This window comes from Trichoderma asperellum, chromosome 7 (genome assembly GCF_020647865.1).
Source record: "Trichoderma asperellum chromosome 7, complete sequence".
In the NCBI taxonomy this organism is placed as follows: Eukaryota; Fungi; Ascomycota; class Sordariomycetes; order Hypocreales; family Hypocreaceae; genus Trichoderma; species Trichoderma asperellum.
Window position 1 is genome coordinate 1,830,034 of NC_089421.1, and position 26,979 is coordinate 1,857,012.

Here is a 26,979-nt window from a genome sequence, read left to right on the forward strand (position 1 = left end):
ACAAGCCAAACATCAATCACAACCTTACATATTTACTCATTATAAACTTTTCCAACATGAAGTCCATTCTGGCTATCCTTACGCTCGCTGTTGGCCTTGCCAGTGCCGACACTTTAACCATTGAGCTACACGCCGGCAGTTGCTCTGATACTGCTTTCCAAACCTTCACAATTGGAAATGTTGGTGAATGCCACCCTGCTCATGAAGCATTCAACTTTTATGTCCAGCGCAACATCGCCCAGAGTTTCTTTGGCCGCAATCTTGGAATCCGGGCATTCCGTAACGGCGACTGCACTGGCCCATTCAGCACCAACTCGTTGTCTAATGCTCGCTCTTGCGTTTCAGCTGAAGGCGCTAGCTTTATGCTCACGAACATAAACTAAGGGTGGGAAATATAGGACCAGGAGGCTCTGTTCTTGGCATGTTGGAAAAACAGAGCAAAAAGAATGGAAGGGAAAAGCAGATCAATGGAACTACCTGTACATAAAGAACAGTTATGTAGGAATTAGTGAAATCAAGCTCCTCCGGTCTGACATTGCAGTTCCCTATACTCATGACTTGTCCAGTAACTTCAGAAATTGTCTTAGCATCGGTCTCTTGAAGCCCGTTTAGCTCCTGGTGTTGCATTCTAAGATGTTATGTATCTATTTGGCAAACTAATAGATATTTCGTATCTCAAACTAAAAGCCAAATATACTGCAAAGCGATTAAGAAAAACATCTATGTATATAATACAGTTATAGAAGTTCTTTAATACTTCTTCCAGTGATGATCTATAGGGAGAGCATTACATACAGCTGTTTATCCTTGATTATTGTTATAGTGCTGCATTATGTGAATGAGCCATCATCGTCACTTTGCGCCTCTTTTCGAATGGATAAGACAAGGACATTAATACCATTATGCTTTCCAGGAAAGCTAGGACTAATCAGAATATTCACCATTTAATTTCGCCGCCCATTGTTCTGTAAACTCCAGGATATTCTTTTCAAGCTCTTTCCCATGTGTGAAGCTCAGAAAATGAACACCGCCCTCCATCACGACCAATTTTGCCTCAGGAGCATTAGTGAACATTTTAATTTCCTTTTCCGCATTGGCCACACTAAAGACAACATCATTTGTTCCCTAATGCCTGTCAGATATCGGAGTGAATAGGAATAAGGGACGGGTTAAATACCTGCATCCAGAGCACTGGACATCTGATATGAGGTACGCGGGCATATAGCCCATCTCGAGAAGCCAGACAAACAGCAGCCATGCAGATCAATTTCTTCCCGACATCTCCTGAGTAAATCTTCTGGATAGATTTGGACCATATTTGTATCAAATCCGGAGTCACTTTTTCCCCATATCCAATTTCCATTAAAAAGTCAATATACCCACTGCCGGGTTCGAAATCATCGTGGGGCGTAAAGTCAGCACTCTTTGTAACTAGTGCGGAGGTGGCCTGCGGGCCGTTCCAACAGCCTAATTCTCGACTTTCTGGAGACTCAAAATCCATGGAAGTTCCAATGAGAATAATGCCATTAACCTATTGAATGAAATGAATAAAAGCGGAAGAGATTATGGTACAGACATGGTAGACTAACTTTCTTTGGCGAAAGAAGTGCCATTCGCGCAGCTATCCATCCTCCCTGGGACGTGCCGGCTACGAAGGCTTGATTAATCCCAAGGACGTCCAAAAGTTGTATAATCATAATTGCTGAATCCCAGTACGTAAATGTTTCGCTGTTTGTTTGCGTAGCGCCATGTCCAAGGGGTTCAACGGCAAGAATATTAAACTTGTCAGCCAGCTGCTCACTTTCGAATTCCGGGCGATAGTAGTCGGAAGTTGTGGTGAATGGATTAATTAATACTAGAGTCGGAAGGGAAGAACCAGTAAAAGAATATCTATATCCAACATGGATGCCTCCTAAGTGGGGAACAAATGATGTCTTTACGTGTTCTGCCATGGTAAAACCAGCAAGAAACAATTATCAGCAGTATTGCAAAAATAAGTTCAAGAAGAGCAATAGCAATCAAAATAGGCACTAAAAAGAAATAAAACAGATTTCCAACCATCTGTTTAAGAAGATATCGAAGTTGTCCAATATTTAATTTGGAAATCAGAATTGATCTAACTTCCTAACTCCCCGACGGGCCGACATCCGAAACTCGGCATCTCATGTTGTATAGATGAGAAAAAAGTGATAAATATGTCTCAGGAAATCCATGATTAACATGAATTCTAGATCAGCACTTTCTGATTTATTCTTCTTATCCATTTTTTTTTCAGGTTCAACATCATTCACATATAACACCATAACACAAGATGGTGAGTACGAACTAGGTGTTTATGCGAGGGACAGCAGGATTTACTTACAGTGTTAGGCTATTCAAAAATTCCATGTTGGAATTATTGGGGCGGGAATCGGCGGCCTGGCGGCTGCCATTGCCCTTCGTCGAGCCGGCGTTGAAGTTACTCTACTAGAAGGAGCCGCGAAGTTAGGAGAAGTACGCATCCTCATAACCTTGTTTAAGATCGTGCAACTGACAGAGTATTACCATGATATAGATTGGCGCTGGCATCCAAATGACCCCCAATGTGTCTGTCCTCCTTCAAAGATGGGGAGTCGACAAAGTGATTGGAAACAACCTAGTTCAGATCGAAGAACTTAACATGCGTCGTAAAGATGGCATAAAAGTTGGATATACCAACATCCCCGTTCTGGAGAAAACATTGGGACGACCTTGGTGGCTTGTCCATCGCGCTCACCTCCATGAAGGTCTAGTGGAGGTAGCAGAGCAACTGGGTGCAGTGATCCATATTGACTCTCGGGTTGTCGAAATTGAGTATACCTCTGAGGACAGAGTAACAGCAAAGACAGCCAAGGGCGACTCACATAGATTCGACTTGTGCATCGGTGCTGATGGGGTCAACAGCATTGTGCGTCAAGCACTCTTTCCTGATGTCGTCCCGGAGTGCCCAACGACCAATTGTGCATACAGGGCAATTGTGCCATATGATCTCATTCGTCAAGATCCAATTGCGAAGGAGATTGTCGATAAGCTGACCATGGAAGTCTGGATGGCTCCAGACGCTTATGTTATTACGTATCCCATCAGTGGTGGCGATGTCTTCAACATGGTACTGTCGCACCATCCGCCTAAGAAGCTCCAGGTCACTCAACACGACGTCCCAATCCAAGAATTGCAATTCGAGTACAAAGATTTTGATCCAAGAATCAAGAGAATCATTGATATGGTCCCACAGACAGTAAGTAGTCATGAAAGTCTTTCCACTAATGCAGCAATCCTTTTGCTAATCACAGACTTACTAGTCTCGCTGGCCTTTGCTGGTGACTGGGCCCTTGGAATCATGGTCTTCACCTAAGAAGAACGTAGTTTTGATGGGTGACGCCGCCCACTCAATGGTCAACCACATGGCACAAGGAGCTGCCACAGCCATGGAAGACGGTGCCTTTTTGGGCAAGTGTATCGGCGCAGTTGCGCAAGGCAAGCTCACCTTGAGTGAGGCTATCAAGATTTTCGAAACCGAGCGCATGCCAAAGGCATACATGAAGCAACAGGTTTCATTCATCAATGGCGCAATTTGGCATTTGCCGGATGGCCCGCAGAGCCGACAGCGTGACATTGCCATGTCCACTGAGATGGAGGGCAAGTACTTTATTCGAAGCAGCAACCTTTATGGAGACCCGCAGACTGTCTTGGAGGTGTATGGATATGATGCCGAGGGTCACGCTGAGGAATCGCTGAGCCGTGTGTTGAATGGAGGAAAAGACGCCGTCGACGCTGAGACCGGTGTTCTACGCATTACGGAAAATAAGTATATGGGATGGTTCACGAATGAAGCTCCGAAACAGAAGCAAGCGGCGCCTTGATTGCATGTGCGGGAACGGTTTCTGTTGCATAACAAGAGAATTTATACGAGTATTGATCTTATATTTGTAACTTAATATTAGAATCAATTATCCGGATATTCATGACTGGGCAGCTGTTGAATGTGAAACCTTAAAATGAAACCGCCATGATGAATAAAGAGCTCCACATCTTTCACTATTCTCTATGTCAGGCAATCCTCCACTCCTCCTAACGCAAAATTTGAAGCCTTTGCCAGCTTTGCCGGTTTTGCTGTACAAGAAACACTTCTTGCCACTTTGTTGAATAATGTACAAATAACCATATTCCGGGCTCATACATCCAACACAGAGCTGGGGTTCCCCAAATCCGTCTTGATCCGTTTCGGTTAACATGAATCGCTCCCCACAGATCCAAAAGTTGGGGTTTAGCTCTTCACTAGCTCAACGCCGCTCTGTGAGGCGTCTTGGGATTTCGGCAAAGTACTTCCGACGGCGGGATAGTGCCGGCCAAGCTCTCCATAGATATATTCCCATACGGCACGGGGAACGCATCCGTTTTCCTACCAGAACAAGACCGAGTCTTTACTATGTCTTCCCCGGCACTTCCACCCAACAAGCGGCGACGAGTCACCCTTGCGTGCAGTTTGTGCCGACGCCGGAAATCCCGCGTGAGTATTACACTAGATGCTTGCGAATACGACTTTGAGCATTTAGTCGCTGACGTAACTCTTGGGTCTGGAACGTTCACAGTGCAGCGGTGATCATCCTTGCGCTTTATGCCAAGAGCTTGGTGCAGAGTGTCAATACCCAGATAGCTCTACTCCTTCTAATTTGACCGTGGGGCGAAGGTAAGAATGCTTGATATGCGCATATTGACTTCTTTCTGGTCTATTGATGGCGGAAATAGTTACATCGCCCAGCTTGAACAGAGGCTGCAAGATATTGAAAGCTCCCTTCAGCAACTACATAGTGCCCAGAATGACGGGCGAGCTATACTGTCAAATCGCGGGGATCACGATACTCCTGCCAATGAATCGCTATCAACCGTCGAGGAGCACCGATCTGTGTTGTTTCCATCAACGCTGGGAAGCCATGACGCTGCTGAGCTGGGAGAGATTGACATCTCAGAGAATTCCATAGATGGCATGGGTGCCATGAAATTTACAAACGAAGAAGACTGCGGGTTTTTCGGTACGCCACAAACGCCGATTCCCCAGAAGAGAAAGAGAAGAGAAAATCTCGGCAGCTAACTCATTCAAGGTCCCTCGTCAAATATTGCGTTTATGCGCTACATATCTCGAGCTATATTACAAGCTAAATCAGGAAATGAATTAGCTGACGCCGTATCGCCAACGGACCAGAGACGCAGAGGAATAGTAAACGTGTCCAAATCCAGGCCCCCATCCCCTGGACCAACGCCAGGAAGGGCTGATAACTTAACGAGAAACGCGGGAGTAAACATATACGCATTACCATCAGAAGAGCGAACATGGAGCTTAATTCAGCAATATTTTCTTAAGACCGGACAGCTTTTGCCATTTATCCATGAGCCTTCTTTCTGTAAAACCTATGTCCAGATGAAAAGCGAGCGGTTTCGCGCTGTACGGCGGACTTGGCTCGGTCTGCTTAATATTATCCTTGCCATCGCAGCGAGTTTGTCAGCAAAAGACGACATACCTGTTGATAAAAGGATACAAGAGTCCGATATCTACTACCAACGAGCAAATGGACTGTGCGATCGAGACTCTAAACGAAATGCGAGCCTAGAAATGGGTATGTATGGGTACTATGTAGCGATAACGTCCCACCCACCCCTCAATGACATTAATATATTACTAACTTCTTCTTCTTCTTCTCTATAGTACAGTATTTACTGATTCTAGGCCAATATCTCCAGGGAACCCAAAAGTCCGTACAGGCTTGGACTACACATGGACTAGCTATTTCGGCGGCTTATCAACTGGGACTACATTCACCTGACGCGAACCAAGGATTTTCGCCTTTAGAATGTGAGATTCGTAAGCGAACCTGGTATGGGTGTATTCTTCTTGATCGGTTAGTTTCTTAATATCCTCTACGATGAAGCGGATGCTGATAAACTGCGCGATCCAGTACCCTGAGCATGACATTTGGTCGCCCTTGTACAATTCCTGAATCGTACATAAAGCTTGATATGCCCCTTAGCGACATGCAAATGCTTGGGCCATCTTTGGAGATGGAGCCATGCCCTCAGCTCGACGGCGCTTTCTTTACGGCTGCCATGTAAGCACTCAAAACAATTTGAGCCATACTATTCTGCTGACGGTACATGTACCTAGAAAACTTTATACCATACTCTATAATGTTTTGGATTCGTGCTATGGGCAAAACCTTGGCTTTGAAGACCCCGCGTCTGTTTCCAGCGCCATCTCTCGCGTATTTGACGGACAGCATCAATTAGATCTTTGGCGACTTCAACTCGTCCCATCCTTGGGTTTCCGCATTTGGGATACTCTAATGAACCCCGAGGATGTTGAGAAAATGGACGAAGACTTAATCATTTGCCACAGGTTCAGTATTGTTCTCTCAGTGCGCTATAATAACCTTCGGATTTTGCTTCATCGTCGACATTTAGAAAGTCTTCTAAAATCTTTTGGGACGTCTGATGATAATTCAGGAAATGCTGAAAAAGGTTTCTGCATCAAATGAGTCTTAACAGTGTTGAATCCTGCGTTGAATCCGCTATTTCTATCATCTCGATAGTTCATTGTATAACTTTATCCAGTAGCTGGCGACGTGAATTGCTAGGCGCATGGAACTATTCTCTTTATTACAGTACGTAAAGCCTTAAACACGTCGTGTTTTTAACAAACTTAATGGTATCTGACCACTCAATAGCATTTAATGCGGCGCTTGTTATATTTGCGTCTCTCATGATAATATCAGCGTCCAAAGAGCCCCTCAATGATACGTCCGTGGGGATAAAGGTTAATCACTCACGTCCCTATATAGAAAACGCCATTGAAGCGCTACGGCGGCTTGATTCTGGAAACAGAGTAATTGAACGCTGTGTGGAGTACCTTTCACAGCTTTCTTTAATATTGAATGCAATGGGTAAGTGGGATACGATACACTATCCTCTCTGTGCCCTTTTTTTCCATGAAAATGAACATAACATTCTCCAAAATATTATACTTTACGAACAGTACCTAACTACGGTTAAATGATAGACCGAAATGAGTCAAATCCAAGTAATAGTAGGATTCTAAACTTTCCAGTGGAACACTCTTCAGATATTTTCCAGTCTAGTGGACTGGAATCTTATATGGATTTGGGGGAATTCATGGTGGACGGAGATTTTGATTTCTTAGCCGACTTTTTGGTTACGCAGAATGGAAAGCATCAAACATAGGAGTAGGTGTGCCGAAAGGAAAGGGACAGTAGTTCAGCGTACCAAACACTTATAAATCTTTTGTCAGAAACGCTATTGGTAAAACTAGTGGCACTAATGCTACCATACGTGTACAATGCATCCCAGCTTCTACATTATATGATAACGAGTAATAATCCCTGTACGTGGCTTTTTCGTTATCAACTGATTCATGCAATGTGAAGGCTGCCATATTCTCTAACCCACAGTAACCACTGACGCATAAGAATGTGTCATGGCATCAAATGGGTAAAGATAGATGTGGTACGACGTGGCAGGATCTCTTCAAGAACCGAGATTGTTGAGACAGATGAAGTCAACCATAGTGGGCTCTCATCAAGAGCTGAGACTCTCCTGTGGGGCGATATTCCCACTTGTTGGGCCTGGGGCTACATGGTTGTCCATTCAGAATTGAAGAAGAGAAACTGAGCAGCAGCCCCATGGTGATCTGGAGCAATCAAAGGCTTAGGAAATTCCCGAGGAGCTTTGTCCTGAGTCATGAAAAAGATAGGCATATGAGACAGCTGGCACTAAAATCACGGCAATGGGCTCGGGAGTAGAGTGGACGAAACGGTAGATAATATGTATGAATAGATACGACAGCAAGAGCCGCCAATAGTAGCCGTAAACTAACTACTATTGTTCATTCTAGTATTAGCGACGTGGCTTGGTGCAATTTACTTATCGTAGAGCCAACTTTATTTATCCATTCTGACAAAAGATTGGTTGAGCCTAATGTGGGGTTTGGCGCCATGGAGATCGCTTCATGGCCCGTCCCCGGAAAGATATCGCGGTCTGGGGACCCCGCGTTTTCCATTGCCGCGGCACTTCCCCGTCACTTCCCCGGATTCTCCAAATAAGCCGAAGGGGGCTTTGACATGTAGAAATTGCGGAGAGAGATGGTGGTGACAACTATGAGCTCTAACTTTAGGTAGCTATGTAGAGGCTTGATTTGATCTATTTAAAGGGGGATGGAACTCGCCTTTATCAGCTTGATTTCAGCAAACAGAATCAGAACTTTACCTGCTCAAAATAAATACAAATCATTGTCAATATGACCAACCAAGGCCAAAAGTACGAATATGAGGAGCGGCCCCAATCTGTGAGCTCAAATGAGCCGGACCTTGAAAGGCTACGAACCAAAGGCGGCCACATTGATAACCGCGATCAACCCTCGTTACCTGTTGTTCATCGAAGTTTCGCGAATCCTGCACCCTTGGGTCTTTTATCTTTTGCCACAGGAATTTTTCTGCTCTCAATGCTTGGTGTCCACGCACGCGGCATTGTAGAGAAGAATATACTAGTTGGAGTATTTGTATTTTTTGGTGGCGTATGCCAGTTTATTTCGGGAATTATGGAATTTGTTGCAGGAAACACGGTAGGCAGCTATACACAAGCAACCAGGGATTTTAACGCGTCTAATGTTTCCCTAGTTTGGAGCTACAGTCTTCCCATCATACGCGGCTTTGAACTTGAGCTTCGCATTGAGTACGCATGTCTTTATCCATTCAGCTGCAACTCTCGGTGTTAATGGGCAAAGCTAACACATACATTTCACTGGCAGTCTTTATTCCAGGATCAGGAATCATCGACGGTATTCCTCCCATCTAATTAGCGAATGTAGAAAAGTTTCCTAACTGCAGCAATAGCATATAGTGACGCCCAGGGAAACATCCTTCCCGAGTTCAACCAAGCGCTCGCCATGTACCTATTCAGCTGGCTCATACTGAATGCGATATTTACCGTCGCCGCGTTGAGGAGTTCTTGGACATTATTCATGGCCCTTTTACTTTTCAATATCGAATTAATACTTCTTGCCACAGGCTATATGATTGACAATGCCAGTCTGCTAACAGCTGGGAATGCTATTGGTTTTCTGATAGCGCTTTGCGCCTGTAAGTATATCTCATATGGAGACTAGTATCCAAGCTAATGGTGGTGAATATAGATTGGTCAGGGTGTGCAGGGTTGTGGGCAGGAGGCATAACGCCATTTACACTCCCAGCTTTTCCCATGTACAAATATATCTAATAAACAGCACTAAAAGCAGTCAAAAACCGGAGAGTTGGTTAATAGTTTGCGAGATTTACTGGTTATGACATTATTTATTAGATTTCTTTATATATCTAATAAACCAATGTCAACAGCGAGATGTCAATTGGAATTATGAGGAGTTGTAGTTAGGCTATTCATGCCTTTTTCACGATGAGAGCAGGGTAAAAGATGCCTAACTCGTGAATTTAGCCCCGTTATATATTATGCTCTTATGCCTACCATCCTTGAAGACTAAATTGGTACGGAAATTACTCCAAAAGGCTCAAATAGCTCAAGCACGCATGGCCTACATCACGTTCAAGGCTATTAGATACGTTCTGACGTACACTCACGAGCTTAAGCTTATGGTCTAGTCCGCTGGCGCTAGTGATTGACAAGTATATGGGGCGTCAATTCAATAATTAAAGCGCATGTGCAGGCTCAGCTATTTTGAGCATATATAGAATTAATAGTTACCACCGCCGGTACTCACAATGTAAGTGGAGGCTAAGTATCGAGCAGCGATATATGAGGGATCGTGCTACATTAAACAATGATAAGTCACTTTTGTACTCATCGACTTTAAGTAAACTGGTTTACGAAGTCAAGAATTTCGGCGATCACAGTTGCGCTTGTTTTGAAAGGGCAGAGATGGTAAATAATGTATACAGCCATCCAGAAACCGACATTAAGTGTTTCCTCTCGCACCTCACTGCAGATCTCGCAAATCCTCTCGTTGGTAAGCCATAGATATTTTATTGATATATAACCCCCAAAACTTTTCCACTATTGGTGCTAATTGCGGATAATCTCCCTTCCATCCAACCAGTCCATAAACCATGCATAGCACATCAAGATTTTCCTCCGCCATGACCGCGTCCAAAAGAAATTGCCAGATCTCCAACTCAGCCACGCTCCATAGCCCGTATATTCACGTTTCCCTTGGACAACACCATCCCATCTTCCTGTGTATGTGACTAGAGAGCGCTGCTTGTATTCAAAGGGGGACTTTTGATTCCTATTCAGCACATTGATAATATAATCTGCTTTTTGAATCGCAACTTCGGCGGTTGTTGGTAGAGTGCCGCCTTCGATATCTCCGGCGTCTCCCATTGCAAATACATTCTGCAAGACACTACCATCTGGTGAGAAGGCATTGAGATGGTCATCCGTCAAAATGCGTATCAATCCTTTCTCCGTCTTACGAAGGTTCAATTTGTCGACTAGAGGAACTGACTTGTTTCCCGTGGCCCAGATGAGCATACCGTAGCCGGTAGCGCCATCTTCCTGAGTTTCAATCGTGTTCACGGTAACTTTGACAATGTGCGCATTGGTTTTAATGTTTACTTTGCCAGTTCTCAGGGCACTGGTCGCATACTCTGCTAGTTTTTGATCGAATGGTGCCAGAATATTCGGGGCTACGTCGTAAACAGAGACAGACGCCTTGCCCTTCAAGTGTGGAAACAGGACATTGGCGTCTCCGTCAAACAAATCCGTTAGCTCGGCCGCCATCTCGATACCAGTGGGACCGCCGCCAACAATGGCAACATGCAACAGTTGCCTCTGGCGGTCCTCCGATGTTTCTGGCAGCGAGGCCATCTCAAGAAGGTCGTTCAACCGGCTTCGAACAGTATTCGCGTTGGCAACATTCTTCACAAAGATGGCATGCTCCGTCACGCCGGGGATACCAAAGGTGTTGCTACGGCACCCTGGTACTAGGATAACCTTGTCATAGCTGACATGAAAACGCTCATCTTTTAGCTCATCGAATGCTGGTTGACAGATGAGAGTTTGTGCGTCAAAATCGATGTCGACGACCAAAGCCTTGATATACTTTGCATGGAAATCCCTTCGCCGGAGAGGCTCATGCGCCAATCGAGGGTCAAACAGTCCGCAAGCAGCGCTGGCCAATAGAGGAGTTACGGCGGAAGTATTCTCTGGTGAGATTAAGGTGATGTCGTACTTTGTGTGGTCGATACCGTAGCCCAGGCGATAGCCACCCCAGCCACTTCCAACAATAACGACTTTCTCCTTCTGCGCAGCCATGGTTGACGTATAGATAGATGAAGAGTGTCTGTATTGAGTTGAATGTGACGGATCAATGCAAGAGTCTCACAAGGGCACGTCCAATTAATATACTAACTAAGAGTGGAGAGATAGAACATGGCGAGCAAGTATTCCTGTAGAGCTTCACATGACTGACGTCACAAAACTCAAATATATTTCCTAGAGAGGAAAAGATAACTGGCGGCTTAACATGATATTAGGCCAAAACCTGGAAATGAATAGGGATCAAAGTCAATTATCGCCTATGCGCAGTGCCTCTATCTGCAGTGACATTAGGGATCTCGATATCTTCGGGGTTTCAGAATGTTGATACAAATGCCGAAAGCCGAACAAAGGAGTAAAGGAGAGAGGAAGAGTGGTCTAGGCACTCCGCAGTGGGGAAAAGGGTTCCCGAGAAATTCTCGAGTACATTACGGAGTAGTCGATTTATTGGTCGGATAAAAGAGAAACCGAGTTACTGCTGAGCAAACTCTTGTGGCGAGATAGCTACGTAGAGATCTAGTATTTCAGCTAGGAACTAATTTGAAGAACATAGACCCCGTGTTAAACGGCAAGACCTGTATTTACATGAAGAAAGTCAACCCTTATGTGACTATGATGAATTATCTGGACTTGGTAGGATTTACTAGGAGCAACAACTGTATGTTCAAAGAATCGAGATAATGACTAACTAATCGGTATTATACCATAAAGATCGAAACAAAGAAACAATATATATATATAGAATAGTCGGTGTTTGCTATTAGCTGCCTACTTACTTACGAATATCTGATAATTTTCACACATGAGGGTTAATCAAACTGGATTTATTTTGATTTATTTTGTTTGACCTTTTATGTTAGGTTGTCATAATATATTAATCAATCACCGCTCAATCAGCATCCTGTTCACTCTTTCGAGGAGCCGCCCAGCAACCCTTGTGTGCCTAGGCAACTGTCGCCGTCCTCGGTGCGGCCACCGTCCCAAACTTTTCCGCCAGCGATGAGCGCATGTACTTGCCAGATCGGTTTGTCGGAATCGAGTCAACAAAAGCAACCTGATTAACTAGTTAGTCGAGATGAAGAGCCCTTGTTTATTAGTCCAGTAAGGGGTCAATGCAGGGGAACTGACTATCTTTGGAACCTTGAAATTGACCGATTCTTGCCGGACAAAACGTTTTATATCCACGGGCTTCAGATTATGCTCTGGTTTAAGCATAACGGCAACTCCTGGATTGTAGGCTCATTAGGCAACTAGGACGATGGGTAAAGGGAACGCCAAGGGAACTTGCCGATATCTTCTCCATACGCGTCGTCGGGCACCTTGAAACATGCGACTTGCTGGATCGCCTCATGGGCGAGAAGAATCTTTTCAATTTCCAGGGGACTGATCTTCTCGCCACCTTTGTTGATCATCTCCTTGATCCGGCCGGTGACTTGCAACCGGCCATCCCTGTGCAGCGTGCCTAGATCCCCCGTACGGAAGTAGCCATCATGGAAGGCCTCGAGGCTGGCATCCGGGTCACCAAGGTAGCCCGAGATCACGCAGGGGCCGCGAATGCAGATCTCTCCGGTGCGGTCCGGCTGATCAATGAGTTGGAACGACTCTCCATCCGGAACCCGAATCTTCACTTCCATCTCCTCAGGCACCGGATAGTGGCCAGCCTGGCGATGTGCGCTGCCAATCCGGTTGCAGAACACCGCTTGGACGGTTTCCGTCATGCCATATCCCTCCAGAACCGGGCAGCATAGGTCTCGCTCCAGCTGGGCAATCAGACTTCCAGAGATGCCGCTGCCACCGGACCTCACAAATCGGATAGGAACTGCCTTGTCCGGACGCGGGAAGGAGAGCAGCAACCGGTGCATGGTGGGCACGGCGTGGTACCAGGTTGCGCCAAACTCGCTGAAGTGGTGCCAAAACTTGCCAGACAATGAGCGAGGGAGGATGATGCAGCCACCGGAGGCGAGGGTGCAGAGCAGCGAAGAACACGTACCCCCGACATGGAAGAATGGCGCGACGATGACAGTACGATCTGTCGGACGTAAATCGTGTGCCTTGATCAGAATGCGCACCGAAGCGAGGATCGTTGCATGAGTCAGGCCGACGGCTTTGGGCAGCCCGGTGGTGCCACTGGTGTAATGGAGGAGCACAAGGTCGTTTGGACAGACCTCGTGGGGAGCGACGAGGGCTGCAGGCGACGAGGGGAGGGCATTCAGCTGCGTGATGCGCCGCAGGAGCAATTGCTGGCCGGCCTCTCCCCAGACGAACTCGGCCACGGCGATGTGCTGGGCCGTGGACGCCTCGACGACGGGGCTCTGCACGGCATTCTGCGAGATGATGGTCCAGGATGGCTGGATGCGTTCAAGCATCTCTGCCTGCTCGTTGAACTTGGCATCTGGATTGAGCGGCGAGACGACGGCTCGCTGGCGGATGAGAGCCAGAAACAAGACGACGAAGTCGACGCCGTTGGGAAGCGCAACGGCCACGCGGGCCCCGGCCGCAACGCCCAGCTGTGCAAGTGACTCTTGCGCGCGGATGACGAGATCCCCAAGTCTTTGGTAAGATATCTGCAGGCCATCGCCGGCCGCTCCCTCGGTGGGCGGCACGATGACCGCAGGAGCGTCGGCGCCTGGAGAGGGCAGCAAGATCACGTCAGATTGCAGCATACTGGCGACACGTAGCGTGCTTGTTGTTGTTGTTGGTGGTGTTGTTGTTGTTGTGAATGATTTTGACTTGATCGTGTGTGTGTGAAAGGGGCAGGGGTTAGTACGGTTTTGATTCAAGAATGTTTGGTTTGCCAGGAACGAGCCACAGCTCTAGATGAATGGCCATGGGGGAGGCATTCGTCACCTGCAACAGCACGAGTGTCATCACAGACGTGGCACCAATACAGATCGGGTGGATCCATCCGAGCCTTTGACGAAGCGCATACATGTACTCCGTGGTGTAGTTAGTACTACTACTAGGATTCTCTCCCTACCTACATGCACGCAAGGTAGTATAGAGGCGGGATCAGTGCGACGGTGTTGTGACCGCTGGCAGCCTCCTCCCGTTAGGGCTCCACCATATCCATGACGTCCTAGAATGTAGTGAGCTTGCATAAATATCTATATATATAGGCAGATGGCACGTCAGCCAGGGCCACCAGATAACCCTCAACTTCCTCCCTGCCATCTCGCATTGTGTATCATGGAAGAGCAGTTGCGTCAGATCTGGGCCGATGTCCTCTTCCTCGAGCCCGACGAGATCGAGACGGACGATAATCTGTTTGAATGTAAGACACCGCCAGCCTTGCAGATGACAAGATTGAAAGCATTCTCACGTCTAATACCGGCACGCAGTAGGGGAGACTCGGTAAGCGCAACAGCAGATCAAGCGGATCGGATGCCGGAACACTAATCGCAACCTCCGCAGATTAAAGCAATTCGAATCATAGGTCGGGCCGCCGATCATGGGCTGTACTTTGACATTGCAACGCTATATGCTAGTGAGTACTGCCGTGAATATGAATGCAAATCTTTAATCCCAGCCTACGGCCATGGTTTACAGCTTCACGTCTACTAGATCCGACCATTGGCAGCCTGGCTGCTGTCGTTGATGGGCCTGAGGCGAGCAGCAGCCGTCAGAAGATTGGCATCTGCAAGGGCATATCAGCCAGCGATGATCTCTTGCAGCGTGTCCGGCTCAGGATCGAGGATCTGGGCATCCCACAATCCCAGGCCGTACGCGCCGCAAAGCTACGAGAGGATCAAGGTATAGATGGCCCTACGAGGAACTGCGAGTTTGTGCTGACTCGTTGCAGTCGAATTCGTCGAGATGACGGCCAAAGGTGCCATCGGAGCGTCATCTGCCTTCATCTACGAGGTACACGGGATAGATGTCGTTGGCAAGTTGCAGCAGGCCATTGAAGCGTTGACGGCGAAGAATCCGGTCCTGCGCACAACCTTTGTCGACCTCGACGGCACGTACTACCAGGTGCTCCTGGCCGAGGCCCGCCCCAAGCTGCTTGTGCAATCCGGCCGGGTGCAGCAGTTCACGCAGGAAGCCAGCATGAGAGTGCTCGCCGCAGGAGACGCAACGGCGCACTACGCACTGGTCGACGACGGCGGGACCAGCTTCCTCGTCTTCTCCATCTTCCACGGCTTCTTCGACGGCTTCTCGCGGGCCCTCGTCGAGCAGGATCTGGTGGCCGCCCTCGAGAGCCCGGACAGCTTCGCGCAGCAGGCCGAGCGGCCGTGGTACGGCGACTTTGCGAGGCGCCTGGACGCCGAGCTGGACGATGCCAGCGCCAGGGCCTTCTGGCGGCAGTATCTCGAGGGCGCCCACGTCGCGACCATCCATCGCGGCCCGCCGGGAGCCCCCAGACGGTTCGACCAGTCGCTGTACGAGACCGTGGCCGCGGATGTGCTCAAGGGCGGCCAGATCCACCTGGCCTCCGCCATCACGGCGGCCTGGGCGCTGGCGCTGATGCGCCGCTCGGGAGCCACCGACATTGCCTTCACGATCCTGACGCTGGGCCGGCTGTACCCGTACGAGGGCATCGACCGCCTGCCCGGCCTGCTGGTCAAGGACCGCCCGTTCCGGCTCCGGGTCCAGGACCGCGCGGCGACGGTCGAGTCGGTGCTGCGCGCGGTGCAGCAGGACCTCGTGTCTGCGGGCGAGTTCGAGCACAGCACGCCGTTCCGCGACCGCGATCGCCGGCCGCTGCTGCAGTCGTACGTCAACATCAAGCTCGGCGCGTCGGCCATGGAGCCCACCCGCGTCGACGGGCTCACGCTCGCCCCCCGGCGCGACCTCGAGCGCTGGGAGAGCGAGTCGCAGTACGCCGTCTATCTGGAGATGAAGCCGCTGGCCGGGGCCAACCGCTTCGAGATGCGTTACCATTCGGCGCTCATTGGCGACGCCCAGGCGGCGGCGCTGCTCCGCGACTTTGTCGAGCTGCTGAGGCGTCTCGGGTCCTGCGGCGGCTCCATCGCAGTGGCGACGCTGCTCGAGTCTGTTGGAAGCCAGCAACCGATGGATCTGCGCCAATAGGAAGAGCTGCCGACGCGGGCTGGGCCGAGAGAGCCATGCCTGGAACATCTGCCGTCTCTGTGGGGCGATGTAATGTCGCAGTTCAGGCTATTACATAGTATTACCCATGTAGTAATATAAGCTGTGTGCCCATACGTAATAATACCAGCCGCACGAGATCGTTTAGTAATACGGCGTACAGTCAGTGCTCCAATTAGGAAATAATACTGCATACATACTGCATGTTTCGTCTCATCGTGTCTCATCCCTCTTCCATGGAGAGGAAGCTGAAGACGGCTGATTGGCCGTCATGCGATCCAATGTCTTGAAGCCATCTACACGTCAACGCAGCTACCCTTCTCCGGGATGGCTGGGATGAAGCTCCATCTACCTCGTAGGCTTGTACTTTTCCAAACGCTCACCAAAAGTGAAGTGTTTGACGGTCACGTAGATGGGAGACAACGTTGGCAACATTTAAAATTATTTCCTCGGCTAACACGGGGCTTATGTGTGTCCATCACCCGGGCAAGACATCGTATTTATTAGAGCCTCAATACCTCAAGACACCCAAGGCCATAGTCAACTCGTTTCCCTTAAATGTTCCTCATTCTCTCATACCTCATTCTCCCACTTTCCATCTTCATCCAACTAGACTACACATCTCCTTCTCTCATCGTACCTCTTGCTACATCCGCTCAACGGCACTATGGGCTCATTCGGGACATCTCTCCCTGGCCTTGCGGGCAATGTCCCCGTTGCCACGCTCCCAACAATCAATTACCGGCTGCTGTTGAATTGTGATGAAGCTGAGATGGCAAAACTCCTGTCTGTTTCGATCCGTGAAGGCTTCTTTTATCTCGACCTGGAAGATGAAGACGTATCGCAAACTACATGCGGCTACATTGATCAAATATACAACTTCATGCGCACATGGTTCAACCAGGACTTGGAGATTAAGCTGCAGGACCTGCAATCCAATTACACAGATGGGTACCACATACCAACCATGTGAAAAGCGAAACGGCTTAGAACTAATCTTGATTGCAGGTATAAGGCGACCGGTTTCTTTGCCGGGCCCTACGATGGCACTCGTGACGCGTACGAAAGCCTCAAGGTAGGTGTTTTCATTGCCACCATTCCCACCAGTAGCCCGTGTACATGTATTCATGTTAGCAACCCCCATGACTGAAGATAATGCCAGGTTTCCCACAAGGGTATCAAGGCACCTGAAGCATCTGTACCCGCCGCCATTCAGTCTGAGCGAGCCCTCTTCGAGGCTTATCTCACACGAGCAAACAGCATCGCCCGGCAGCTGCTGAGCGCGCTCTCGACGGCGAGCGGCCTCCCGCCCGCAGAGCGCTTCGAAAACTTCCACCAAACAAGCGAAGACTCCAACTCGGTGCTGGTACTCCTACGCTACCCATACGTGCCGCCCGCAGAGCAATCCAAAACCGTCGGCCACAACAAGCACACCGACATTGGCAGCATCACTGTCCTCTTCACCGACCAGTGGGGCCTGCAGGTGATGGCGGCGGACTCGCAGCAATGGCAGTGGGTGGCGCCGCGCCGCAACTGCGCCATCATCAACGTTGGCGACTCCTTGCGTTTTCTGTCGCAGAAGAAGCTCAAGTCTTGCCTCCACCGCGTGGTTCCCGTTGACGGGCAGACTAGCGATCGGTATACAATCGCGTATTTCTTGCGGCCGGACAACCGCGTGTCGTTTATTGATAGCAATGGGGCACATGTTACTGCCCAGCACTGGCATGATGTCAAGTATGAGGTGTTTCGGGCTACGCAGGAGGAGCAGCGTCGGGATACGATTCTCACGGGGGGCTAGAGCCTGCGGTGGCCTCTGGGGTTTAGTAACTCTGTTTACTCGTATTTACATTATACAACAAGCGAAATAGTATCCTGTATTTACACTTAATGATCCAGGCAAGGGTCATTGCTACATCCTAATTCCACTCTTTCTGCTGTCCCAAAAGTAGAACAAAGTCTTACAAAGGCACCTACACTATACGCCAAAGATGTGACTAGGCGTTCTATCTCTGCTATACTCTATATGGATATGGACCAGTAGTATTAAGCTCTATTCCACAGTTATATCCCGTACAGACCCATAGATCTGCGGAGCAAGTACTGGTAGCGGCTAGAATGTGACTTTGTGCGTGTAGCAGCGAAGCCTGCGGTGTAAGTCCGTCATACTAACCATTCGCGACTAAAGAATAGCAACTTGTGATTGAATTTTTTTTAACCCCAAAACTTCGAAAAGTGCAAACCCTGGACCTCGATAAGAACTTGACGGGGTCCCCAAATTCTCTGCTAACTATAGTCGTATATACGTAGAAATGATCGTAAACCGTATAAAAATTTACCGCGTTCGGGTAATTATACTCATAATGTTATTACGCTCAGTAGCGAGATTCACTGCGACTCTGGTAGATCCAGCACCACAGTAAACTGGAAATGCTACTATCAAGCTCCTTTTTGGTGTTTAGAATAGATTAAGAACTATTCATCCACTACTACAAGCCATTTTCAGCCATCTATTTTCCCAATTAATAAGCAGAAAAATCTCTCTCGCCCTATGCTATTGTGTAGTTCATCCCTAATCCACTAATTCGAGTTCTCATTTCTAGACCTTGATGTGAAATACGGTATATATTATTTCTGGAGAAAATTATAGCTAGCACGACTCTTGGTTCAATTCGCCGTCGATCTAGGCCTTTTTGGATGTGCATTTGGTAGCCGGAGCCTTACATCGTTGCTAGTATTACCGAAGGAAGGTGTCGAATGCCAGCACCCATACTTCTCGTACGTGTATATGATAAGAGCCGACGCTCCGACAATCAGCCCAGGAGGCCCACTACCCTCTTCTAGAGATGCGTTGCCCTGTGATTATGTCCGACTCCTTTTATCATTCATCATAATCCAAAGCGGCTACGCGCCAAGTGGAGAAACGGAGAATGTTTAAGGCTGTGTTGATGACACTCATGAAGGAATCTCGCTTACATGCATTCATTACTGATTCGTGATTGATGGCTGCGCCGACTACAACAGCGACCTTTTCAGAAGTTTGGCTATAAATTGAGTGCCCGCCCTTCTTCTAAACCAACTTGGAATTTATTAGTTTATCAATTAGTCGTCTCAAATTTGCTATACAACTCGATACCGACATCCCTCGGCCGTGGGAACGATAGAGAACTATATTGTACTTTGTGCTCTAAGACAGAACGAATTTGAAGATGTTTATTTACGCCGCTGTCAAAAAGTATAGAAGCAAACGGGAAAAGGAGAAAGTGAACCGCGATACGATTCAACAATCTGGACAGTCCGCCTTCAGTTCCAGTAGCCAGCCTAGCTACATTAGTAGGAAGACTCAGGCCGCGGGCCAGGTTGGTTTACCCTCATATGCTCATCCTACGCAGTACCCACGAGACGTGTTTTGGGGACTAACAAGTGGGAATAATAGCAAGACCAACAACAGCGTCGACGTTAGTAGGGGGTTGAGAAAGAGAGCCTTGGCAGATTGTGAACATCCATGATCCAATGGGGATTGTTAGAAGGGAGTTGACTAGACAAGAATGGTGTAGACAAAGACCGGATGGAGAGCAGAAGTGATGATAGCGAACCAATCCTAGATAGTAGTAGGGAGAAGAAGCCAAATATTCATTTCAGTAATCAATAACAGCACTGACTCCTTGTACCGCTTCGCATAGCAGCAATAAGATAAAGCTACAACATGATGTGTGAGATGCAAGAGAGCGTGCATATGCTCCATAAGTTGGTTCACATGAGTAATGGGCTTATTGGTTACGCTAAATCATGGCGGCGTAGCTGGTGGATACGATACCAGGGCGTCACGGCAGTCTCGCATGGGATTTCCCTATCAGGTTAAAATCGGGGCCGAATCAATGTACGTGGCTCCGGAACACAAAACCACCGTCATCCGGAGCCTTGCGCAGCTCTTCCTCCCGGTGCATTGCAATTACAGATCACTTGAACAGCCCAAGATTATGCCTAGCTTTACTCGAAAGATGCAGCCGGGCATATTGAAAGTCGTTTGGCTGCATACTTGGTTTAGCTTGGTAGATACTCGCTAAGCGGAAGCATACAATGTGTTTACGACCCGAGCCCCAAGCTGGTGATCTTTGCGATTCTGTTTCACTTCGGGGGAAAAGATTAATAACTGAAAATATCTAAAACTTTAATATATCTTGAAAGACTGAAATAACTTAAATCTACTTGAATGGCTCAGTAAAAAAACGCAGCAGCAACAAGCTATCTCACTGCCAGCTTATCGTGCCGATAGCAGCGACAGACACTGTCGAGGCCATGGCTCGATAATTCAGAGGCAGCCGGAGCAAGCGCTCCTTAACTTTCATAATCCCTATTATATCAAGAACAATTTCTCTTTTTTGACTTGATAATCACCAGCCTTCTTTGTAATGATACCGGATGAAAGTAGAGACACTTACAAATATAGCCTCGAGGGTGAAGAGCGCTGCAATGCTACATGACGTATGTCCCAGCAAGCTAAGGGCTTCCAACTAGTACAAATATTTCCTGGCAAGAGATTTATATAAGCTTTCCTCCTACATCTACAGGTACCACACCTTTTAAGGACCCAAATCTTCATTTTCCTCCAATGCAATATTAACTAACGGCCTTGAACTACGGTACTCAGTTTCTGCTCAAGCTTTTCTTCGCCGCGGCTGGTCACAATCCACTTGACTCGAGACAACTACGAGTGACGAATATTAAAGTTTAAACGCTTACTTGATCTATCTCGCATTCATCCAGTGCCTCAATACTTATCACATTTCCTATGCTCGAATCGTGTAAAAGGTTAATGCGTATCTGGGATAGTAGCGTCCAGGCAATTGGGTCATCGAAAGATTCTTACCCGCAACATCATACTTTGTCTGCAAATGTGAAATGAGCGACAGTTGCTGGTCAATGTTGAGGTATAGAAGACCGCGTAGTGTAGCTGTGGCAGTCTTGATACGCGAGTCGGTGCTCTGACAGAAGAAGCAAGATAGTAATATACTAGAATTCGGGTCCTTAGGTTTTGTTTTGCTCGTCAGTTTGTTATACCGCATGTTATTAGAGTCTTTCCCTTTCCTGTATTACCAGTTATCTACAACACTCGGACCTAATTGCCACCACTGCTTAAAGTTGCGATCCTCCAGAATCCATTGATACCACTCCTTCAAAAGACAACGAATTGCTTGCTTGATTCGTGTCTTTTCTTCAGCAGGTCTATCCATCGCAGAACTGCCAAGTAACGTTCATCTTCATTATCGAGAGATTTGTAATGTGCGCTGCCTTCATACACCGTAGTATTACCTTCAGACCTCTATCGGTGGTGCTTATCTTACACAATTATTGAATGAATACGGTAACTTTAATTTCCTACGTTTTAATTTCATAGTAAAACTGACAGATTACAGGTGGGTGGGTATAGAAAAGACGGGAGTGTTTAATCTAGCAGGCTAATATTAGTGCCTTGCTTTGCCCAATCGTCCTGCGAGTTTGCTTCACAAAGGGCAGAATGAACAGCGCGAGCAATACGAGCTAATTTCGCAAATGTAATCCAATCTACAACGTGCTCAATCGTAGATGATACTTGGCTAATTGCCTCCGCTCTCAGAATCTATCCGTAAAATCGCGGAATGCACTCAATCGTACATATATGTGAGTTTAATATAGGCACGCGACTAAAGTACAAAAGAATTAGCGCTGGCAATGGAAATACCTCCTGCTTACCTGAGAGTCTTTGATAGGTAGTGGATATACACTCACTTTATAGATGAAAATAAGCAAAAATTAGCGATAAAAATGCATGGACTTCATAGCTTAGCATTCTCCAACGAAACCTCTAGAATCCAACCAATGACAGGAATTATATGGATGCTGTAGACATTGTTGCATCATAACTTGAGAGATTTTGAGTCGCAAAGGGAAATAAATAGGGTGGGATTTGAGGGACTGAATCCCCGCTTTGAACGCCCGCTTCTAAATACGCGTAGCTCTGTCTGGCTACTTCTTACAGCATATTGCAACCATAGCTCAAACCCAAAAGAATTGTCCGATGTCGGAATACCAATCTCTCAGTACCATATTTTTAATCATTTTGCTTCAAATAGAGATTGTACGAGTAATAATTTTGAGGCCATAGTAAATAAAGACAATCAACGGCTGGTTGTTGGTATAGTTGTAAATAAGATTCGAATTGTGACACTAAAGCAGAAAACTCAGCGTAGTTTCAAGAAATATTATAGTTTAATCAACCTGTCTCCGGATCGCTGAAAATGTACAAGTCTTTATTTTTTCCCTCTATTTATCATATTCTGATACCTATAAGGTGAATACTTGACCTATCTAGAGTCACATTAAAATTGTGGCGTATTCCAGGTTGCTTTTGTGGGGCGCTGAACTTTAGCATTATCCATTTCAGGATGAGCAATAATCATGCAATTACCATTATCAACTCTAGGGGCGGCATAATGTGGAACTCTAAGGACAAGTACGGAGTACAGACTAGGGTGGATATCGTTTACTGTGACCATTTGCGTCCTCTCTCTTTTCGACAGCTTGAGTAATATGCTGTTCTGTGAAATGGGCATTAACAAACCAATTCCCATTTTCGAGACAACTACTAGGTAGCGAGTCAATAAGTTTCACTCTAAGAATCAACGGCTATCTAGCAATATCCCCCCAGTCCTTGCTAGACAATGATATTTGACAACTTTCCGGAACACCAGTCCTCGACGTTTTGTTTAAAAGTTCGCAAGTAGTTCTCTATAGTTGCGCTTGCGTACCACGCCACATGAGGCGTAACCAATAAATTCATCTCGTCCGCTTCAGCTTCACTCAATCTAAGAATTGGGCTATCACCTTCCTTCCAATAATCACCTGCTCCAGAAGGCTCTTTGAGAAACACATCCGTAGCGCACCCGTCTATCAAGCCACCTTTCAAAGCCCTGAGTAGCGCATGCTCATCGATGATACCTCTACGTGTGATATTTATCACGATGGTCTTTTGAGACATCATTCGGAACTCGTCGTCCGATATCATATTGAGGGTCTCCAAATTCCGGGGCAAACATAGCACAATCACCGATGATCGGCGCAGAACCTCCGTGAACGGCGTTCTACCATTAGGAGTTTCTGTACCAATTGACGTCGGCTCAGTGGCAGCTGGAACGGCATCCGACGCTGCGCCTTTTCGAGAAGCAAGTAAGACAGTCATTCCAAGGCCACGGCATTTTTGAGCAACGCGTTGACCTGTTGTTCCCTATGGTGTCAGATACAGCCATGTTTACACTAAGCGTAGGTACCTACCTATTGCACCGTATCCGATAATGCCGACTACCTCCTCTTGACAAGACAATGGTAAGCCATGATCTCTAGAATGCATCATATTCGCAACTGTTCCCCGTCTCCTCCATTCGTCTGTTCTGAACATGATGTGATGCATCGTCAACAGACGGCGGCGGCAAGCAAAATACATTGCCATAGCATGATTTGCAACACTGTCAGTATTTGCGTTGGGTACGTTCAGCACCCTGATGCCTCTTTCTTTGCATTGTTGTTTATCGATGCCATCAGTACCCGAAGCAATGGCCACTACCAGACGAAGGTTTGGAGTCACGGCTGCTGAGAGCGTTGAAGAGTCAAGGGGGTGAGTGTGACGGCGATGATAGTAGCGTCTTTCACGCGATCATGAATCTCCTCATTCGATGCCGATTTTGTCTCGCAGAGTTTTAAGTCGTAAGAGTGTGATGCTGGTAGTTTCAAAAGATCCAAGGGGATGGGCACATGCCATGCATCTAATGCAACGATTTTATGATGCATTTTACCAAATTTATAAAGCCAGTAAAATCTCGGACCTCATAATATATAGCAGAAATAAGAAAGGAGGAAATACCTTGACATTTAAATTGTTAAATACTATGGAAACTTTAAACCTGATAACCTATCAGTAACATAATGGAGCATATTATCAATCAACTCATATCATAAGAGTGCTTCGCCGAGTTCGGCTTGGCTGAGAGCGGCCTTCAGTCGGCATATCTGTCAAATCGGGGAAGCTTTCGTCGGCAGTTGGCTTTGACCTTGAGTCAATAGCCGACCTCGGTTTTATAAAGCAGATAAAAGCATGGCTAGATGTATCTTCAAGATAAGAAGAAGAGTGTAAGCAACGTGAGCTTTCAGAGGAGCTGGGTGCATCCCTCATTTAGAACTCCTCCGCCACAGTCCCACTAGTGACTGTTTGGGTAGTTGCTGACTTCCCCATACGCTACAACTAGCGTGAGCATTTGGAGTTAAACATGTATGGAATCCGAGTGTTGAACGTTTTACTTGCTAGACTAAATTATATAAATCACTGCTTTCTTACACTTAAAAAGCCTATCAAATAAAATACGTCAAAAATGGCACTTATAAGTGACACAGCATCTACAGAATGGGTTACCATCTTCATTACATGTGCCTTTCTTATCATCTTAGTAGTACCAATATACAGGCTGCTGTTCCATCCTTTGGCTGCATTACCTGGCCCTAAGCTCGCTGCTCTCTCATCTTGGTGGCAGATTCGAAAGATCATTGCTGGGAAACCATATGAGCTCGCATTACACGACAGATATGGTCCAATCGTCAGGACTGCTCCCAATGAAGTAGTGTGCAATAGCAAAGAAGCATTTGAAGTGTTGTATAGTATGAATATAATTTTTCTGATGAAGCTAAACTTAACTGACTTTAGTGCAGAGTCCAGTGCATCTCAGGATAAGGGACCATGGTATGGTATGTGGCTAGAGTCGCTCTAGTTCCGCAAACTTGTCACGATGCCACTAATGACTGCGCCTAGATGGGACAAGGCTTTCAGCCAGCGTGCTAGAGTTGTTTATTAGGCGTCCTCATTCGGATGGTGTTCATCTTCTAGCTGAAGCAGATATGATGCGCTACCAGCTGATTAGGAGAAGTGCTGGACCTGCGTTCACGGCTAGCAATCTAAAGAGGTTCAAGCCCAAAGTCATTGAAGTCATGCAAAGGGTCTGTGAAAGGCTACATAGACTAAATGGAGAAGAAGTCGATACCAGCGAATGGATGCATATTATTGTTCTAGGTAAGATCAGCCTTCCAGTCCCAAGATGGCTGAGATAACATCATCATACTTACTATCTAGAATGTCTAACTAGCATCACTTGGTCCGGGTCACCGGAGGATATTCTTGAACAAGGCCATAATTATGGAGATCTCGAGCTTAACTTGACCTTCTGGCGTCGAACAAGTGTTTTGGGCCATTTACCTACTCTATGCGTCTTGCTGGACGTAATGCCCATGCTGAGGAAATATGTATTCCAGATTCTTGGCCTCCCTACCAGCTATTCCAGTCAAGGGATTGGACTTCCAGCCCATGTTGGCCCCGTAAGTGAGATAATGTTTGTCTAAAACCCTGGCCGCTAACACGCAAAATCATCCAGTCCTTATTCAAGCAGCTTTTACATAGAATCAGCTCTATTGAGAATCCCAGTTTTGAGAACGGCCGAGACCTCATTGAACAGTTACTGGCAATCCACATTGACAAGCCAAAGTTCAACCTGGATTACGCAAGAGGCATTGCTGGATCTTGTGTAGCCGCTGGACACGACACTACAGGCTCTAGCCTCGTTTCCATCTTATGCAGAATCTGTGCCAGCCCCGACCTCCAAAGGCGTGTTGAGCAGGAGTGCCGAGGCGAGCGAGTTCCAGTGGGGTTTGAAGACAGGCCAAGCACAATCACTTCTGCATGCGTGAGAGAGGCGATGCGCCTGCATCACGTCACAAACATCAGCTTGCCCCGAGTGGCACCGCGAGATGGCCTTCAACTCCATGGCTATTTCTTTCCTGAGGGGACAGTTCTTGGTTGTAACCCGACCACATTTGCAAGAAATACGGATCTATTTGGGCCAGACGCTCGAGAGTTTAAGCCTGAAAGGTGGTTAAGCGACGATGAAGACCAGATTAAAACGATGGAAAGATATAGCCTACTATTTGGCGGCCAAAGTCGTAGTTGTCCTGGACAAAACCTAGCAAAACTCATTATCAGCTCGGTCGTACCGCATTTGTTCAGAAACTTCGATATCCATGTCAAAGTGCCCAAAGGAGGATTCGACAATTACCCGCCCCAGTTCTGGACGATGCTCAGTGGCTCCAAAATTAGATTCGTGCCTAGATAGTAGACGTAGCCACATTTCACAAGCAGGTGATGGACAAGACATCAGAAATAATGGTCTTGCGTGAAACGCAGGTTGAAGATCGAATTCGGTCTACTTATGACTAAGTATAAACAGAATTGAGGTGTGCTAGAACTTGGCGGAACCCTGAGTTTTCCACTACCTATGGTCATGTGTCCCTGTATAAAACGCAGGATGTCTTATAACCTAGGCGTCCGGGATACATGATGTGATTGGCTACAACTCCGCTACTCCGTTGTGACTAACGGCAGCAAATACAAGTCACAAAAGCATCTGTGCATTTTAGTGGACTACTGAATGGTATAGAGTAGAAAATTATAACTTTCCTGTAAGAACATAATCCTCAATACAATAAAAGAGCGCTTTATATTAATTA

At 47.0% G+C, this 26,979-nt stretch overlaps 12 protein-coding genes across 13 annotated transcripts; 8 read left to right on the forward strand and 4 right to left on the reverse strand.

Moving 5' to 3' along the window:
- Positions 1 to 56: 56 nt before the first annotated feature.
- On the forward strand, positions 57 to 383 carry TrAFT101_011342 (uncharacterized protein; the record flags this gene model as incomplete). Its single annotated transcript, XM_024901472.1, has 1 exon — positions 57 to 383. The coding sequence occupies one exon, from the start codon at positions 57 to 59 to the stop codon at positions 381 to 383; it is 327 nt and encodes a 108-aa protein (XP_024754932.1).
- A 541-nt stretch (positions 384 to 924) lies between these two features.
- Positions 925 to 1,952, reverse strand: TrAFT101_011343 (uncharacterized protein; the record flags this gene model as incomplete). The annotated part of the gene is made up of 3 exons (XM_024911113.2): positions 925 to 1,125; positions 1,178 to 1,531; positions 1,590 to 1,952. The coding sequence occupies 3 exons, from the start codon at positions 1,950 to 1,952 to the stop codon at positions 925 to 927; spliced, it is 918 nt and encodes a 305-aa protein (XP_024754933.2).
- A 308-nt stretch (positions 1,953 to 2,260) lies between these two features.
- On the forward strand, positions 2,261 to 3,982 carry TrAFT101_011344 (uncharacterized protein). The gene is made up of 4 exons (XM_066129225.1): positions 2,261 to 2,314; positions 2,371 to 2,493; positions 2,555 to 3,256; positions 3,321 to 3,982. Exons 1-4 carry the CDS (start codon positions 2,312 to 2,314, stop codon positions 3,879 to 3,881), a joined length of 1,389 nt encoding a protein of 462 aa, XP_065985356.1. The 5' UTR covers positions 2,261 to 2,311; the 3' UTR covers positions 3,882 to 3,982.
- A 732-nt stretch (positions 3,983 to 4,714) lies between these two features.
- TrAFT101_011345 (uncharacterized protein) lies at positions 4,715 to 6,126 on the forward strand (the record flags this gene model as incomplete). Its single annotated transcript, XM_066129226.1, has 4 exons — positions 4,715 to 5,051; positions 5,121 to 5,633; positions 5,723 to 5,915; positions 5,973 to 6,126. 4 exons carry the CDS (start codon positions 4,715 to 4,717, stop codon positions 6,124 to 6,126), a joined length of 1,197 nt encoding a protein of 398 aa, XP_065985357.1.
- A 418-nt stretch (positions 6,127 to 6,544) lies between these two features.
- On the forward strand, positions 6,545 to 7,251 carry TrAFT101_011346 (uncharacterized protein; the record flags this gene model as incomplete). Its single annotated transcript, XM_066129227.1, has 3 exons — positions 6,545 to 6,674; positions 6,738 to 6,953; positions 7,070 to 7,251. The coding sequence occupies 3 exons, from the start codon at positions 6,545 to 6,547 to the stop codon at positions 7,249 to 7,251; spliced, it is 528 nt and encodes a 175-aa protein (XP_065985358.1).
- Positions 7,252 to 8,323: 1,072 nt separating this feature from the next.
- On the forward strand, positions 8,324 to 8,880 carry TrAFT101_011347 (uncharacterized protein; the record flags this gene model as incomplete). The annotated part of the gene is made up of 3 exons (XM_066129228.1): positions 8,324 to 8,647; positions 8,703 to 8,757; positions 8,834 to 8,880. 3 exons carry the CDS (start codon positions 8,324 to 8,326, stop codon positions 8,878 to 8,880), a joined length of 426 nt encoding a protein of 141 aa, XP_065985359.1.
- Positions 8,881 to 10,038: 1,158 nt separating this feature from the next.
- Positions 10,039 to 11,698, reverse strand: TrAFT101_011348 (uncharacterized protein). The gene has a single exon (XM_024909102.2). It carries the CDS (start codon positions 11,347 to 11,349, stop codon positions 10,099 to 10,101), a length of 1,251 nt encoding a protein of 416 aa, XP_024754937.2. The 5' UTR covers positions 11,350 to 11,698; the 3' UTR covers positions 10,039 to 10,098.
- A 562-nt stretch (positions 11,699 to 12,260) lies between these two features.
- TrAFT101_011349 (putative NRPS-like protein biosynthetic cluster) lies at positions 12,261 to 14,269 on the reverse strand. 2 transcript variants are annotated; one of them, XM_024909103.2, is made up of 3 exons: positions 12,641 to 14,269; positions 12,481 to 12,578; positions 12,261 to 12,406 (listed from the first exon to the last, which is right to left on the reverse strand). In XM_024909103.2, the coding sequence occupies exons 1-3, from the start codon at positions 14,013 to 14,015 to the stop codon at positions 12,296 to 12,298; spliced, it is 1,584 nt and encodes a 527-aa protein (XP_024754938.2). In that variant the 5' UTR covers positions 14,016 to 14,269; the 3' UTR covers positions 12,261 to 12,295. The 2 variants fall into 2 exon arrangements, with proteins under 2 accessions (XP_024754938.2, XP_065985360.1); XM_066129229.1 differs by having other exon boundaries at positions 12,481 to 14,269.
- Positions 14,270 to 14,538: 269 nt separating this feature from the next.
- On the forward strand, positions 14,539 to 16,606 carry TrAFT101_011350 (putative NRPS-like protein biosynthetic cluster; the record flags this gene model as incomplete). Its single annotated transcript, XM_066129230.1, has 4 exons — positions 14,539 to 14,703; positions 14,764 to 14,836; positions 14,914 to 15,102; positions 15,152 to 16,606. The coding sequence occupies 4 exons, from the start codon at positions 14,539 to 14,541 to the stop codon at positions 16,381 to 16,383; spliced, it is 1,659 nt and encodes a 552-aa protein (XP_065985361.1). The 3' UTR covers positions 16,384 to 16,606.
- Positions 16,607 to 16,726: 120 nt separating this feature from the next.
- On the forward strand, positions 16,727 to 18,472 carry TrAFT101_011351 (uncharacterized protein). The gene is made up of 3 exons (XM_024910824.2): positions 16,727 to 17,352; positions 17,410 to 17,476; positions 17,564 to 18,472. Exons 1-3 carry the CDS (start codon positions 17,069 to 17,071, stop codon positions 18,197 to 18,199), a joined length of 987 nt encoding a protein of 328 aa, XP_024754940.2. The 5' UTR covers positions 16,727 to 17,068; the 3' UTR covers positions 18,200 to 18,472.
- Positions 18,473 to 23,081: 4,609 nt separating this feature from the next.
- TrAFT101_011352 (uncharacterized protein) lies at positions 23,082 to 24,050 on the reverse strand. Its single transcript, XM_024902882.2, has 2 exons — positions 23,710 to 24,050; positions 23,082 to 23,652 (listed from the first exon to the last, which is right to left on the reverse strand). The coding sequence occupies exons 1-2, from the start codon at positions 23,882 to 23,884 to the stop codon at positions 23,093 to 23,095; spliced, it is 735 nt and encodes a 244-aa protein (XP_024754941.2). The 5' UTR covers positions 23,885 to 24,050; the 3' UTR covers positions 23,082 to 23,092.
- A 1,270-nt stretch (positions 24,051 to 25,320) lies between these two features.
- Positions 25,321 to 26,585, forward strand: TrAFT101_011353 (uncharacterized protein; the record flags this gene model as incomplete). Its single annotated transcript, XM_024910385.2, has 3 exons — positions 25,321 to 25,492; positions 25,553 to 25,794; positions 25,851 to 26,585. 3 exons carry the CDS (start codon positions 25,321 to 25,323, stop codon positions 26,583 to 26,585), a joined length of 1,149 nt encoding a protein of 382 aa, XP_024754942.2.
- Positions 26,586 to 26,979: the final 394 nt, after the last annotated feature.

Coding starts and splice junctions, on each gene's coding strand:
- TrAFT101_011344 (XM_066129225.1), top strand. Junction 2,494..2,554: donor GAGCCGCGAAGTTAGGAGAA/GTACGCATCCTC, acceptor ACCATGATATAG/ATTGGCGCTGGCATCCAAAT. Junction 3,257..3,320: donor TTGATATGGTCCCACAGACA/GTAAGTAGTCAT, acceptor CAGACTTACTAG/TCTCGCTGGCCTTTGCTGGT.
- TrAFT101_011348 (XM_024909102.2), bottom strand. CDS start 11,349: ATGGCTGCGCAGAAGGAGAAAGTCGTTATTGTTGGAAGTGGCTGGGGT.
- TrAFT101_011349 (XM_024909103.2), bottom strand. CDS start 14,015: ATGCTGCAATCTGACGTGATCTTGCTGCCCTCTCCAGGCGCCGACGCT. Junction 12,579..12,640: donor CGCGTATGGAGAAGATATCG/GCAAGTTCCCTT, acceptor CCTACAATCCAG/GAGTTGCCGTTATGCTTAAA. Junction 12,407..12,480: donor ATTTCAAGGTTCCAAAGATA/GTCAGTTCCCCT, acceptor CTAGTTAATCAG/GTTGCTTTTGTTGACTCGAT.
- TrAFT101_011351 (XM_024910824.2), top strand. CDS start 17,069: ATGGGCTCATTCGGGACATCTCTCCCTGGCCTTGCGGGCAATGTCCCC. Junction 17,353..17,409: donor CAATCCAATTACACAGATGG/GTACCACATACC, acceptor TCTTGATTGCAG/GTATAAGGCGACCGGTTTCT. Junction 17,477..17,563: donor ACGCGTACGAAAGCCTCAAG/GTAGGTGTTTTC, acceptor AGATAATGCCAG/GTTTCCCACAAGGGTATCAA.
- TrAFT101_011352 (XM_024902882.2), bottom strand. CDS start 23,884: ATGGCAATGTATTTTGCTTGCCGCCGCCGTCTGTTGACGATGCATCAC. Junction 23,653..23,709: donor TATCGGATACGGTGCAATAG/GTAGGTACCTAC, acceptor AGGGAACAACAG/GTCAACGCGTTGCTCAAAAA.